Source organism: Phyllopteryx taeniolatus, chromosome 18 (assembly GCF_024500385.1).
Source record: "Phyllopteryx taeniolatus isolate TA_2022b chromosome 18, UOR_Ptae_1.2, whole genome shotgun sequence".
NCBI classification, from domain to species: domain Eukaryota; kingdom Metazoa; phylum Chordata; class Actinopteri; order Syngnathiformes; family Syngnathidae; genus Phyllopteryx; species Phyllopteryx taeniolatus.
In genome coordinates, this window is record NC_084519.1 from 4257815 (window position 1) to 4273530 (window position 15716).

Below are 15716 nucleotides of genomic sequence, written 5' to 3' on the forward strand. Positions count from 1 at the left end.
TTCTGGCTGAGCCAGTCTTTGGCAAGTTGGTCGAACGAGAGCCAGCACACAACAAAGGGGGCTCCAGCCTTTAAGCCGGCCCAAAAGGGGTGGCATCAGACATTCAAATTTGCAGAAATACAATCACTAGTGGCGCTATTGCGATGGTAACACTAAGGCGTTCATGCAAAGTTCTTAAATTTTCATATAACATCAATTCCAGTGAAGATGAAGTGATTTGTTCCTCCGGAGTTGCAGTAGATTTCTGACACCTGTGGGTGTCGCTAGTGCTCCATCCATTGTCCCAGACAGAAGGAACAAATGTTACTGAAAACAGCGGGTTTCTCACCTTCTTGGTCATCAAGCCAGTGTCCCAAAAAAAGCAAAGTCTTTGTCGGTGAAACTGTTCAGGCTGGCTGGGTGTGAAAGTTAATGAACTTAGCGTCCGAGTGAGAAACCATTGTCCGTTTCTCAGCTTTGATGAGCTCCTTGGGACGGGCTGGTAATGAATTTAGCGTGCCAAGTTAAACCTCCCGTGCTTCTTCTTTGATAAACAGACAAGTCTTTCCATTGATGTCTTGTGTACGCAGACTGGGTCAGTGGGGCAGCCGAGGCAGGTATGCGGAAAAGCACAAGACTGGGGGTGCTCATCTTTACTGGCGTGTCCGTTATATCTACCTATAGAATTATGGTATAGTATATTTTCAGCAAAACTTACACATAACCAGTAATAAAATTATAATTACTTATTAGGATTTCTAAGGAGAAAAAATGTCTAGTAAGAAGAAATATCTTGCCAGACAAAGAATAAGCATATTTTACTTAGATATTTAATTTTGGTTAGGTTTTACTTCACTTTTTACTTTTCATTAATTCTCCAACACTATTTATTTGTTTTGTCTCTTGACTCTTCCATTTAAAAGACAATAAGCTTTCCTTATTTGTAAACCACAAATGTTGCGCACAAAAGCTGCAGACATTTTGCTTGACTTTCGGACTTTCCTTCTGGTTACCATGGGCAAGGCTGAACAAGCTGTCAATCACCAAGCATTCTCCAGTCGACTCCCATGCCTCCCGACTAAAGCATGTCACGAGTGTTCATTTGAAGACTTTTTTTTCCAGACACAATATTTTAACAGCAATTAACAGCTGCCCCTCCCATTGCCTCTCGTGCCGCGCTCAAAGTCAGCTGGAATTGGCTCCAGCTCACCCATGACCCAAATGAGGACAAGTGCTGTAGAAAATTGATAGATTGATAGGAGCTCCTTTTTTTCGCTTACTATAACACATACGCAGTGTTTTACAAACTACTTCTTAGCTTAGAAGTGATTTACTGCTCCTGTAAAGTTTTTTTTTTTTTTTTTTTTTGTGCCGGTGGTTGAACTTGCAGCTCGGACACGTCTGTAACTAAAGAATTAGGAAGCTAAAAAGGTTATTTTCTTTTGAAAATGAAAATGTCCTAGAATCCTGTTTCTTTATCTTGATTTGAATATCATAACCAACAAAAATACATGCACAATCCTTCCCCTTACCTTACATTGTTTTCTCTCTGTTCTCACCCTTCATATCCCAGTCGTCAGATGCGTGTGCGTGTGTGAGAGCTAAATAAGGGATGGATGGGGTTGGGGGGGCTCTGGGTTCAATAATGCATGGCGCTCTCTGTCGAGCGGGCCGCTGGGATGTTGCTCCAGCACTTAATGCTAGTCCCTCTCTGGAGAGAGAGCTCCAGCTGAAGTGACACTCAAGTGTATTGTGTCATGTTACATCACTGTTATTATGCAGGCTTGTTATGATTCTTGCAAATATAGCATCGTCTTAATATTATATATTGTCGTTGAGTGTAGTAACAAATGCTTTCAGCGCAAAGCACTTAGGTGAAGGCTGTTACTGATTATCTAAGGCGCCCCACCAAAATACCCATTTGATATGAATTCATATCGAATTTATTCTGTATGCAAAAGTGAGATGCATCTGTTAATCATCAGTCACTATTGTAATTCACCCCAAATATGACCTTTACATTCAATTAATTGAGTATTGTATTTGCTATGTAATGGAGCATATCCATTTTTACAGCCTGAATTTTGAAGTACTGTATTATCTTAGTTGTACTTTTTGTACTGAGGAACAAATTAAGAATTTGACCCCCCAAAAAGTCCTAATATGAAGAGAAAAGTTGGATGCGAATGAAGTCAAAATACTGATAAATGAAGCCATAATTGTTTTGATGAGAAACATATAAAACAATATGACAATATAATATAATATATTCTAATATTTCAAGAAAATAGTTGTCATTTTACAAGGAAGTCACAATATTGAGTTCATAGCTGTAATGGTATGCAAATAAAGATGTCATTTTGCATTTCAAAACACCCAAGATTAAGATGAGAACTGTTGAGGATCAATTTACACTTTAGTAAAGATTTAACAAATGTTGAACAAGTTAATATTTTAGCGCATCAACATGATTGCGTAAATGTTCATTACACACATGGAAGTCAATGGTTTTGGTTGATTGGTTCGTTCCGGGTCAAACAAAATCAAACTGCAACCCAAAAGAACCAACAAAATCGTTTTTCTCATTGCCGTTTCTAATAACATATCTAAAATTTGTATGCAGCGTTGCTGAAAATCGTTATTTAAAATCGATATGTAAGGATGGGCACAGTGTTCAGCCTTAACCCAATAATTCCCTTAAAGCGTGAGGTCTGCCATTCATCACTTTTACTGGCCCTTCTCTGGTGCCATAAATTCAATCCCGCCGCTAATCGGCAAACCACACCCCAACGTGCTCGCAGAGGCAACAAGGCTCTAATGATGTGTGGGAACACACACACACACAAACACACACGCACACACAGGGCTCGACAGCTTTGTGTGTTTAAAGGCCAGTTGTGTATTTTAATAAAAGTGAGCACGGTTCTTTGCCTTTAAGCTCGTTATTGCCTCGCTGTTGACTTGGGGTCACCTTGGTTACCATTCATTGCCATGGATGTGCGTAATCTGTGCCGTGTGAAGGTGGGAGAACACTTAGGGGGAGAACACTGTCCTTTTGTATGGGCACACGTGCACACGTTTCTGTCCCATGATGTGTGGATTGTGTGAATGCTGAGAGACAAACATTCATATACTTGGAGGAAAATATTGAACTTTTCATTGAGGATGAAATCATGTAAAAGAAGAAAAATAAAGGCACATGTTTGGATTATGTTTGGGAATTGCTATATGTTGTGATGTTTTAATCCATACTTATCAAATTATTTGTACATTTCAAAAAATAATAATAATAAATAAATAAAAGAGCCAGAAAATCCATGTTGTACATTAGGTGGCTTTTTATGTTAGTGATATGATCAAAATGTGCACTATTAATCATTCCATTTATGATGAAGATATATCAGTACCATATATTAGTACAATATTAATTTCTATCATTATATGTCATTAGACAGTTTCCATTGGTTTATTGACCAGGAGTAAAAAAAACACATGGTTTGACTGCCTGATAGTGAGGTAGGTGTGTTGCGTCTATTTCCACACAAGTATATGTTACCGCATATGGTTGCTTGCCCTTTAAGTGATGCTAGGAAAAAGTTCTGAGGGATTGCTTAGTGTAAATGAGCGGCCCTCAAACGGTCCCCCCCAGGCCGCGTAAGGCAGACCCACCGCCTGTTTGTGGCCCCCAAATGGGTAAAGCCTTGCATTTAGCGGATATGTGCCACTGAGGCTCAACGGCACGAGGTCGGCGCGTTTTGATGAGGTCAGCACATGTCAACTGGGACTTGTGTCCCAGACACAAACAACAAGGGCTTGAACAACAATCGATTTTTTTGTAGTGTTCAAAAGTAGCCTTTGTAAACATATGAATATCATATTTTTAGACATAACTACTCATCCTTACATGTTTAAAGTGCCTTCCAGAGCACCTTATTAGGAACTTGCGGATGAACATAACTGCATGAATAAAATTGTATATCTTAGCACTGATCTATTCTTTTTAGGAAACGAAGGCTTCACACCGAAGCAACTAAATGTTTTAACGGTCTGAATTATTCATTCTTATTCACATTTTTTTTACTACCTGTCCGCGACCAACCCAAAATGGCTCCGCGACCCAATTTTGCACTTTTCCTCTACCCACCAGTAGAGAACCACTGGTCTTGTCACCTAATAGGTTCAACCCACTGGTTTCTTGAGTCTGTCAACTGCTGCAAGGGAAAGTTTCAGCTTTCACTTTTACTTTTGGAGCAGTGTGTCAACTGTGCAAATGGTTGACACGTTGCCAGCTGCAGGAGCCTAAATTATATGAAAATAAGCGGCAGTAAAAATCAGCAATAAAACGGCATTTTTAAAAGAGATTTCCTCAAAATCCAGAGGCAAGAACAACAAAAATAAATGCACTGAAATTGTCATATCGAGCTGCAAGCAGGATTCTTGTCACATTGGTGGCACAACAACAAAAAGAAACATGCTGACTCAGAGTGGCCTGGATTTGGGGGAAGCACGAAAAGGCGTTTTTAGATCCCCCAAAAATTAAAAGTATCCCTGAAGTGATTTACACAATCTTTTAAGGCAAACCAAAAGAGGAAAACCAACTCTCAGATGTATTTAACTATTTATTTAAATGTATGTCAAAATGCAAATTACATTTATTTTAGTTGGTATCTTTGTTGTTGTTTTGAATGAAAAGGACATTTTGTTTGGAATATTACAGTGTTATGACATGTGGTCTGACTGACCTCAGTAAGGGGATCTTGAACACATTTAGAAAAAATCTTTGTGGCTCTTAAGATTTGTATTTGGGTAGACCTGGTTTTCCAAGTAGTATATCATCTTCCCATTAAATCAACCACCTGATATGCAATTTTTTTTCTTATTCTTTTCAATTTATCATGCAAAATGCACAGTGGAACTAACATTGCGATCAGGTTTTCTTGAAGGCTTCTTAATCTATAGCACACTGATTTATTTTTTATTTTTTGCATACTTTCACAAAAACTGACTAAGTGTACTTGCAAAGCTAAGGCGCTGGGAAATCAAGTCAAATTATGATTGTTTTTGATTTTGCCAAAGTAGCATGGGGAACAGGTGGTTAACATGTCTGTCACAGTCGTGCTTGTGTGGGTTTTTCCCAGGTCCCACATTCCAAAAACATGCTTCTTACATAAAGAGAAGACTCTAAATTGCCCATAGGTGTGAATAAGAGCATGAATGGTCCGTTGTCTATAGGTGCCCTGCCATTGGCTGGTGACCTGGCCACGGTATACCCTCTCAATGCCAATGTCAGTTGGGATAGACTCCAGCTCACCGACGATTCTATGAGGAGAAGTACTGTAAAAAAAAAAAAAAAAAAAGTAATGAATAGATGGATGGATTTTGCAGATATTACTCATATATGATATTACTCATTACTCTGGGATGTAAACTGATTATGTCTATGTAAATACATTATGCGAATATGATGCTTCAATTTATCATCAGATTAAACATAAAGGCTCCATGTCGGCCTACTGTATGTGTTTTACTGCATATTTAGTTTCAAGTTGCACTTACGGATGTAGCGCCGAATTGTATTTCCTGACAATGGTTTTCTGAAGTGTTCCTAAGCCCATGTGGTGATATCCTTTACACATTAATGCCGGTTTTTGATGCAGTGCCGCCTGAGGGATCGAAGGTCACGGGCATTCGATGTTGGTTTTCGGCCTTGCCGCTTCCATGCAGTGATTTCTCCAGATTCTCTGAACCTTTTGATGATATTATGGACCGTACATGATGAAATCCCTAAATTCTTTGCAATTGTATGTTGAGGAACATTGTCCTTAAACCGTTCGACTATTTTCTCACGCACTTGTTCACAAAGAGGTGAACCTCGCCCCATCTTTGCTTGTGAATGACTGAGCAATTCAGGGAAGCTCCTTTTCTACCCAATCATGGCACCCACCTGTTCCCAATTCGCCTATTCACCTGTGGGATGTTCCAAACAGGTGTTTGATGAGCATTCCTCAACTTTCTCAGTCTTTTTTGCCACCTGTCCCAGCTTTTTGCAGCCATAAAATTCTAAATTAATGATTATTTGCTAAAAACAATCAAGTTTATCAGTTCGAACATTAAATATCTTATCTTTGGAGTGTATTCAATTAAATATAGGTTGAACATGATTTGCAAATCATCGTATTCTGTTTTTATTTATGTTTAACACAACGTCCCAACTTCATTGGAATTGGGGTTTTAATAGTAATTGAGATTCTGACTACAAAATTAAAAAAAGTGCAGCACCAAATTCATTGAGAAGCTGTCTCCTCAACAGAATGTAGCCAAACATTCTACTCAAGTAAGAGTGCTGTGACTTTGGAACTATATGTAAGTAGAAGTCAAAATTAGTACTGCTGTACTCTAAATAATTGCTTGCGTAAGAGTAAGTACTCAGTGAAAAAACAATTCATGTACTGAGTAACTTCAGATTATTTTTTTTTTAATCAGAGCATGAATGTCAAATAGAATAAAATATCAAATAGGAATGAGTGACTTCAGATATTGCCCAACAATATCACTTTAAATACAACAATAATAAATGAAAGCTTTATAAACAAACACATGAAGACAAATTCAGCCACAGCGTATGACATAGCTGTTCTTTGTCGCATTGTGCAAGGTAAACATAGATTGATCTTCTGACTGCCAGTTGCAAGCCTTTGTGTCTCCTCTATGGTTTCTGCCGTTCTTCACACAGATTCACTTTGAAAACATGGCTTCAGTGTGGGGCCACTTGGCTCCATTTGATTGGTGAAATGGAGTCAAACATTGCTAGTGGTTATGTTGGCTTCGTGGAACAGAGTCACGTGACTGCGCCAGAGGCACGAGTCTCTTTGGGGAAGCAAAACAAATAGATTGTGCAAGCGATAATGATACAAATAAAAGTGGTGAATGGAATGTATAGCGCTGCTTCTTAAGAAAGATACTCATGTAAAACTAAAAAGTAGGCTCCGGCGAACAGATAACAGCACACCAACTGAACAGGATAAGCGGTGTTGAGAATGGATGGATGGATGGACGGATGAAAGTAAAAAGAATCTTGCATTAAACTAAACTGACAAGGTACAATTTATCCCATCCATCCATTTTCTACCGCTTATCCGAGGTCGGGTAGCGGGGGCAGTAGCTTTAGCAGGGACGCCCAGACTTCCCTCTCCCCAGCCACTTCATCCAGCTCTTCCAGGGGGATCCCGAGGCGTTCCCAGGCCAGCCGAAGGACATAGTCTCTCCAGCGTGTCCTGGGTCGCCCCGGGGTCTCCTCCCGGTGGGACGTGCCCGGAACATCTCACCGGGGAGGCGTCCGTGAGGCATCCGAATCAGATGCCCCAGCCACCTCATCTTGCTCCTCTCGATGTGGAGGAGCAGCGGCTCTACTCTGAGATCCTCCCGGATGACCGAGCTTCTCACCCTATCTCTAAGGGAGAGCCCGGACACCCTGCGGAGGAAATTCATTTCGGCCACTTGTATCCGGGATCTTGTTCTTTCGGTCACGACCCACAGCTCGTGACCATAGGTGAAGGTAGGAACGTAGATTGGCGGGTAAATTGAAAGCTTCGCCTTTCGGCTTAGCTCCTTCTTTATCACAACGGACCGATACAAAGTCCACATCACTGCAGACGCTGCACCGATCCACCTGTCCATCTCCCGTTCCATTCTTCCCTCACTCGTGAACAAGACCCCAAGATACTTGAACTCCTCCACTCGGGGCAGGATCTCATCCCCGACCTGGAGAGGGCACGCCACCCTTTTCCGACTGAGGACCATGGACTCAGATTTGGAGGTGCTGATTCTCATCTCAGCCCCTTCACACTTGGCTGTGAACCACTCCAGTGAGAATTGGAGATCACGGCTTGATGAAGCCAACAGAACCACATCATCTGCAAAAAGCAGAGATGCAATACTGAGTCCACCAAACCGGACCCCCTCTACGCCTCGGCTGCGCCTTGAAGTTCTGTCCATAAAAGTTATGAACAGAATCGGTGACAAAGGGCAGCTTTGGCGGAGTCCAACCCTCACCGGGAACGAGTCCGACTTCCTGCCGGATATGCGGACCAAACTCTGACAGCCCGTATCAGGAGGTTCGGTACCCCATACTCCCGAAGCACCCCCCACAGGACTCCCCGAGGGACACGGTCGAACCCCTGCTCCAAGTCCACAAAACACATGTAGACTGGTTGGGCAAACTCCCATGCACCCTCGAGGACACTGCCGAGGGTGTAGAGCTGGTCCACTGTTCCACGGCCAGGACGAAAACCACACTGCTCCTCCTGGATCTGAGTTTCGACTTCCCGACGGACCCTCCTCTCCAGCACCCCTGAATAGACCTTACCAGGGAGGCTGAGGAGTGTGATCCCCCTGTAGTTGTACTTCTTAAAAAGGGGGACTACCACCCCAGTCTGCCAATCCAGAGGCACTGTCCCCGATGTCCACGTGATGTTGCAGAAGCATGTCAACCAGGACAGCCCCACAACATGCAGAGCCTTCAGGAACTCCGGGTCTCAACCCCAGATATAGGAAAGCCCGCCTCAGAGACCCCAGACTCTGCTTCCTCATGGGAAGGCGTGTCGGTGGAATTGAGGAGGTCTTCGAAGTATTCTCCCCACCGACTCAAAACGTCCCAAGTCGAGGTCAGCAGCGCCCCATCCCCACTATACACAGTGTTGTTGGTGCACTGCTTCCCCCTCCTGAGACGCCGGATGGTGGACCAGAATTTCCTCGAAGCCGTCCGGAAGTCTTTCTCCATGGCCTCACCGAACTCGTCCCATGCCCGGGTTTTTGCTTCAGCTACCACCAAAGCTGCATTCCGCTTGGCCAGCCGGTACCCATCAGCTGCCAGGAGTCCCACAGGCCAAAAAGGCCCGATAGGACTCCTTCAGCTTGACGGCATCCCTCACCATTGGTGTCCACCAACGGTTTCGGGGATTTGCCGCCACGACAGGCACCGACCACCTTACGGCCACAACTCCGGTCGGCCGCCTCAGCAATGGAGGCGTGGAACATGGTCCACTCGGACTCGATGTCCCCCGCCTCCCACAGAACGTGAGCAAAGTTCTGTCGGAGGTGGGAGTTAATACTCCTTCTGACAATTTACCCCAAAATTACTTAATTGTAATGGATGTTAACAACATTTCCCAAATACGTGGAGGAAAATGTGTTATAGTCCGATGAAATCAAGGCTCACCTTTTTGGCCCAGAATTCTAAAAGGTATCTTTGGCACAAACACAAACTGCTCATCAACAAAAGAACACCCAAACCTATCGTGAAGAATGGCGGTGACGGCATCATGCTTCGGGGCTGGTTTTCTAGGGTTAGAGGCATTTCAAATGGTTGCAGGTGTGCTGGCTGCCATTTAAAATGAGTTTGAATGTGAATGTTTTTTTGTTTTTGTTTTTTTTTAAAACAAAGCAACTTCACACCTCACAGAGACTTACCAGCTCTGTTCCTACTATCGCTCACTAGACCACGCCCCTTAAAGGCACACACACAACACTACAGCTGTCGTTTCGGATTGTCCCAACGTACAGTAATTACATATTATAAAACCAGTTTATTTCTTTACATTATAATATACATTATAATATACATTAAAACAGAACAAAACAATGTGGGGGGACTGGAACGGATTAATAGCATTTCAATTCATTTCAATGGGGAATATTGATTCGATATACAAGTAAAAGTTACGAGCTTGGTCATAGAACCGAATAAAGTCGTAAATAAGGAAAAACCCACAAAGAATACTCTGCGTTATATAATGACTGCAATGCCTCTTCTGCATGTGTTTGTTAAAAAACAAAAAGATCAAGAGAAGTTGCAGTGCCAGCGAAGAAATGCTGAGGCAGGCCACAGTTCAAAATGTGACGCTTGTAATTGAGCCATAAAATAAAAGGTCAGTGTAGCCTGTTAAAACTTAATTGCTCAAATTTGGTTACATAAAGCAGGAGGGAGGCGATAATCCGTCGCCCCTCGGCATGTGGCTTCCAAGTCTGCTGTAAATCGTCCTTGATTTAGAGGCCAAGCACTGCGGTGCGCTGTCCACTTTTGAGGTTTATGTAAGCCAACATGGCTCCTGTTGGCGAGCGATGCAGCGGTGCGAGAGGGAGGGAAAGAAATGAGGGCAGGGGAGAGCTGAAATAACATTATAAATCGTTTTACATACACCGTACAAACCATCCGTGGGTTTCTGAATTGATCTGTGATTTAATGGAGAACTGGATAAAGCACCATGAAATGTGACAGAAATGCAAGGCTGATGGGGGCGGCTTTCATGAGTCACACCCTGCTATGTTGTGATATCGCTGTGGCTGTAAACAGGAATTTATACGTGGTTACTCTGGACTCACAAGGGGATGGAAAGCGTATGGGTCATTTTCTCGTAATTTGATCAAAACTAGGCGGCACGGTGGCCGTCTGGTTAGAGTGTCAGCCTCACAGTTCTGAGGACCGGGGTTCAAATCCTGGCCCCGCCTGTGTGGAGTTTGCATGTTCTCCCCGTACCTGCGTGGGTTTTCTCCGGGCACTCCGGTTTCCTCCCACATCCCAAAAACATGCATGGTAGGTTAATTGACGACTCTAAATTGCCCGTAGGTGTGAATGTGACTGGGAATGGTTGTTTGTTTCTATGTGCCCTGCGATTGGCCGGCGATCGGTTCAGCGTGTACCCCGCCTCCCGCCCGAAGATAGCTGGGATGGGCTCCAGCACGCCCGCGACCCCAGTGAGGAGAAGCGGCTCAGAAAATGGATGGATGAACTCAGGAGAAATGTCCAGCTGGAAAGCTGCCTCCAAAACCTTTTGACATGTTTACACCAAGTGTGAAGGCTGCGTCAAGTCAACTACATAGTGTGACATCATATCAGCTTATCAAAGTATCCAGCCCAAAAAATATCATAAACAGTACAATACTGTTTGCTGATAATAGAGTACACGTTTTTGATCCTACTTTGGTCTGTATTTTTATTTTTATTTTTTTGGTGCTTTTTGTGGTGGACTAGCGGTTAGCATATTTATCCCACAGTTCTGAGGTTTGGGTTTGAATCTCAGATCTGGCCTTCCTGTGTGGAGTCTGGATGTTCTGTGGGTCCTCCGCCTTCCTCCGATATTCCAAAAAACAAGCACGTTAGCTTCATTGAAGACTGTATTGAGGTGCTATCGAAAATGTTTTTTCCCATAGTCAATTCATGTGATTATTACACGGAAGAAGACTGACAATTCTCCGTCAAAGTGTCAGTGGAGTTTCTAGCACAGAGGAGAGCTAAAAATTAAGAACACATTCAGATTTATTTTACAAGATGTCCCTCAGACAGAGACATCTCAGACAGCCAAGCCAGCATTAAGTCATTGCAATCCATGACCAAACAGTTGAAAAATACCTAAAACGGAATGAAACTGACACACGTGGTGAATGTAACATGCAAAACAGTATCACAGTGGAATGGGGATGAAAGTCAGCTTTGGTCTCAGGATATTTATCTCCAGAACACAACAACAATTGCAAATCAGCTCAACACGGAATCAGTGCATTTTTGTCTGTAAAAATGACATAAATCACAGTCTCGACTGTGATTAGTAATAATTAGTGGAAGTTGCATTTTGTTTAACCTTCACATCCATCCAGCCATTCATTTTCTATACTGGCTGCCCTTATGAAGGGTCACAGGTGAGCTAGAGCCTATTCCAGGTGGCTGGGCGGGTGGTGTGCTACACCCTGGACTGGTTGCCAGTCAATCAAAGGGTGCATGTACTGTAGCAGAACAACCACTCACACTAACATACAATTTAGAGTTTTCAATTCGCCCTACAGTTTTGGGGAGAAAAGTCAGACAATACCCTGACAATGTCTAGGACCGGTGTCACAAACGATATATGTCATACCCAAACGACCTGTGTCCCCCTCCAATGTGGGCCAGACCATCAAAGTCTGTGCAGATGTATTGCATAGCTGACATGAAGCTGTGCTTCTTCGGGCTGCCGACTAATTGAAACGGAATCAACAGCACCTGCTGGTTGCTGTTGAGTGGCACCTTCCACGTTACCTTTAAGGCTTCAGGAGACAATCAAAAAGAGATGTCTAAATAAATGGTCAAATTCAACCAGAATATACAGTGCATTGTGATGACATTCTGTTTTTTGAAGCATGATAAAATCATCACCAAATTGACGTCTGGAAAAGATTCCTATTCTTATTCCAGCTCGCTTTTTACACACACACACATATATATATATATATATATATATATATATATGAAGGTCACCATAGCATATTTACAAATATGATGTTATGGCTGTCATTCCTTCACGCTACACTTTGCGGCTGAATAACAAGTGTAACATTCAATTACTCATGTCTATCTCAATGGCGTGTGGGCGCAACCGTGATGTCGCGGTACGGTTCAGTCTCCAAATGGTCAACCTTGTCTATCTGAATCACTGACTTGCTCTCGTCCCACTGACTCCCTTTACTAAGAACGTCCACAGTTTCAGAGCATTCTCCATGTAAATGCCTATCATGAGCCAATTAGCAATCGTAAGTACGTCTGTGGTGTGAGTGCTCTCTGTGGCTAGTCCTTTTATTTCTGGTTAACCTCAGTACATCTGAGCCTGACAAACTCTGGTCACCAAGCTCTCGATGCGATCTAACCTTCCATTTACTGGGCGGAGAGCTTAGCCTACCATAACTGCAACTGTAAGGCAAGTGTCATGTTTTCAAAATTTTACATCAAGTACCACCCAAAAAAATACTTGGCTCTTCAAGTACTACTATAGGCCTAAGGTTCTTGTTTGTTTGTTTTATGCAGTTGGGTTAAATCCCCAATTTCTGATCTAATCGTCTTTCTTCCAGCTCTTCCCGGATTCCCTTTCGGATCTTTTCTTCCCTGTTGGAGACCTTCTCCACCCCCCGCACCCAACAGCCATGGCAGATGACGCGGACATGCGCAATGAGCTGTCAGACATGCAGCAACGTGCGGACCAACTCGCCGATGAGGTGAGACCAAGGACTTACTGTACATTTATCGATGTCCAACGATACCTTGATTTAGCAACATTAAAGATATCTATATTTTTTTTGCTAGTAATGTTAATGAAGATGCTCGCACCAACACAACACAAGCAAGGGTCCCACCACTGTTATGAAACTCTAAAGTAGGTCATCCAGAGTTGCCATGGCAATGACATAGCATATTGTCCTCATCACAAGCCAGTGTAGCCAAAAAATGGAATGCAAAATTATTACATAATGTTCCTGTCTCACTGCTCGAATTGCACGACTGGGCGGAATGCCGGTCCCCTTTCAAGTTGCAACGTTTACATTTTTCCATATAAAAAACTAAGATTGTTTTCCGATTCATGGGTCAGATATTCATGTATGCGCTCGACCTTGTGAGTGGCTGAACGTGGGTGGTTGTTTCATGAGAACAAGAAAAAGGCCACAGTGAAGGCCTGGAGCAGGCCACCACTCCCCCACTTCCACACATGACTCACACTGACAAACATGGGCAGAATATTGAACATTCTCGAGAATTGACCGCGCACAAAATGGTGGCATCGCGATGATGACCAGTTTCAGCGCAAGTTGCTTTTGCACCCGCAGAGGCAACATGTCTATTTCACATTTAGAAAAAAAGAAAAGACGACATCATTCAGTCATTATTTCTTGATGTTGTCACTGCAATGATCAACAGGGCGAAGAGGGAGCCCAGCGAGATGAAGCTATGTCATTGTAAGACAGAGGAGATGTCACTGAGTGTCCCTGCTGGGAGGTTGCGCTGCCTCACACTTCTTAGGAACTAGAGCATGTCGTGTAAGAATGACATCCAGTTGCAATGGAAATCCACACCATCGGCTACACCTCAAAATATAAAAGCAAATGTAAAAGCCGAAAAAGAAATTAGGGCTTAGAAATAAGGATAATAATGTTCAATATTGCCGGACAGAGTCGGTGAGGTAATAATTTATTTATTGTGGCAGATGTCGTTTAGTTTACAGTGGATTGCGTCATGCTCAGAGATGAATTTATATTTTGCCACTTTTATAATAGGTCACCAAAATACCTATACTGTACCTCTCAGAATAACAAAACTAGAGTTACCAATAAAAATACACAGTAGTTAAATTCTACTCGGTTACAAGAAAAAAAAAAAAAAAAAGATGTTTTTGTTTTGTCAACTTAGGACAACTTTGCATCGCTGAATCTGAAAATGACATTTGTTTCTCTTGTTCAGGTCCGGTTGAAAAAGTTGACCTGATAGAGCAAAACCAATCTGATATTTGGATTACGCACATCAAAATTGAATTAAATCAGCTAAAAAAAAAAAATCTTAGACAATAAATTGTTATTGTTACCAATCAAAACTGAGTACTGCATTCTAATGGTTCGCATACTACAACTCTTTTGTTCACAGCTTATGTGAGTGTTCACAGTTATTGCTTATTTAGGTAACTTGTAAATAATATCTCAAACATGTTACGTAGTTGTCCAAATTATGTTCTCCAGTATTTGTGCGTCAAATTTGTAAGTAAGACTATTGCTTAATTATTACATTGATTTTGTGTAACACACAAGTCGTAGGATATTCCTTCTTCTTTATTCTAAACTCTTCTGTTTATGATGACATCATGTCTTAATGTGTCTTACATTATGAAATGTAACACTGAACTGTAATTTTTTTCCCCCCCTCCCACAGTCTCTGGAGAGCACCCGTCGTATGTTGCAGCTGGTGGAAGAGGTAAACCCGAGCTTTCATTGATTTTATTTTATTTTATTTGTTTACTTTGTGATTCTACAGTTACACACAGTGGGTTCATTATTTTTGCCTTACCGACGTGTCTATGCTCGAGCTAACATACCGCAGCTCGGGGCAGCGAATCCTGAAATTGTCTTTTAATTGTCAGCTCATTAAAAAGAGAAAAAATAAGCATATGCGCATTCAGTTATTTGCTCATGCAACATTCATGGCCTGTAAATGACACTGTGACAAATTAGAAGGAAAGGACGGCAGATGGAGATGAAGGATAAATGAGAGATGGGCATCATGGGAAGGCGGACGATCGGACAAGTTGCTGGTGCAGATCTCAAGGTCATATTGATCGTCTACTGTATCTACATCTCACCAGCCTATGACATACGAACCCCGTATATCAACATACAGTAACTCATTTTGTATGCCATTAACTATGTAGAATTATTACAAATATAAACTGCAGGTGTATGTGATATTTGAAACCACCCTGCTATAATGGGATGTCCATTTACAACAAAAATAAACAACAACAAAATCACAAGGCATTGTCGTACAATTAAACACATTTTAAAGTGCACAATTAAAACGTAAACCTCTGTGCTGAAAGACTAATAAAAGAAGATTTATTTGGAATATACAGTATAATAATACCGGCTTAAATGGTTGCTTTCCAGAGCTGGATGTTAACATTTACTAACATTAGGGGGCGTTCATTCAACACAGCAGAAATCTAATTTAGCAATTTTAAAATGCGTATATCTCTGCACCTGATCTAAAAATGAGCAAGCTGGGTTAAGCCATTTCTTTGCCTACTTGGGATCATGATTGCTCCTAGCTTGGGAGTTCCCCAAGAGGCACATGTTCACTACTTTGGGATTTATCCAGGCTGTAAACATGCTGAATTACAGAATAAATGATATGCCAGTGTTCCCTTATTGCTGCCTACTCGCCTCTCAAACGT

The 15716-nt window shown here is 42.2% G+C and overlaps 1 protein-coding gene across 2 annotated transcripts in view; it reads left to right on the top strand.

Moving 5' to 3' along the window:
- Window positions 1–15716, top strand: part of snap25a (synaptosome associated protein 25a) — a 47298-nt gene that overhangs the window by 9025 nt on the left and 22557 nt on the right. For both annotated transcript variants that reach the window (XM_061754393.1, XM_061754392.1), the window contains exons 2-3: window positions 12856–12999; window positions 14699–14740. In XM_061754393.1, the coding sequence (XP_061610377.1) occupies window positions 12928–12999; window positions 14699–14740 (114 nt within the window). In that variant the 5' untranslated portion in view covers window positions 12856–12927. The remainder of the gene's footprint in view (window positions 1–12855; window positions 13000–14698; window positions 14741–15716) is intronic.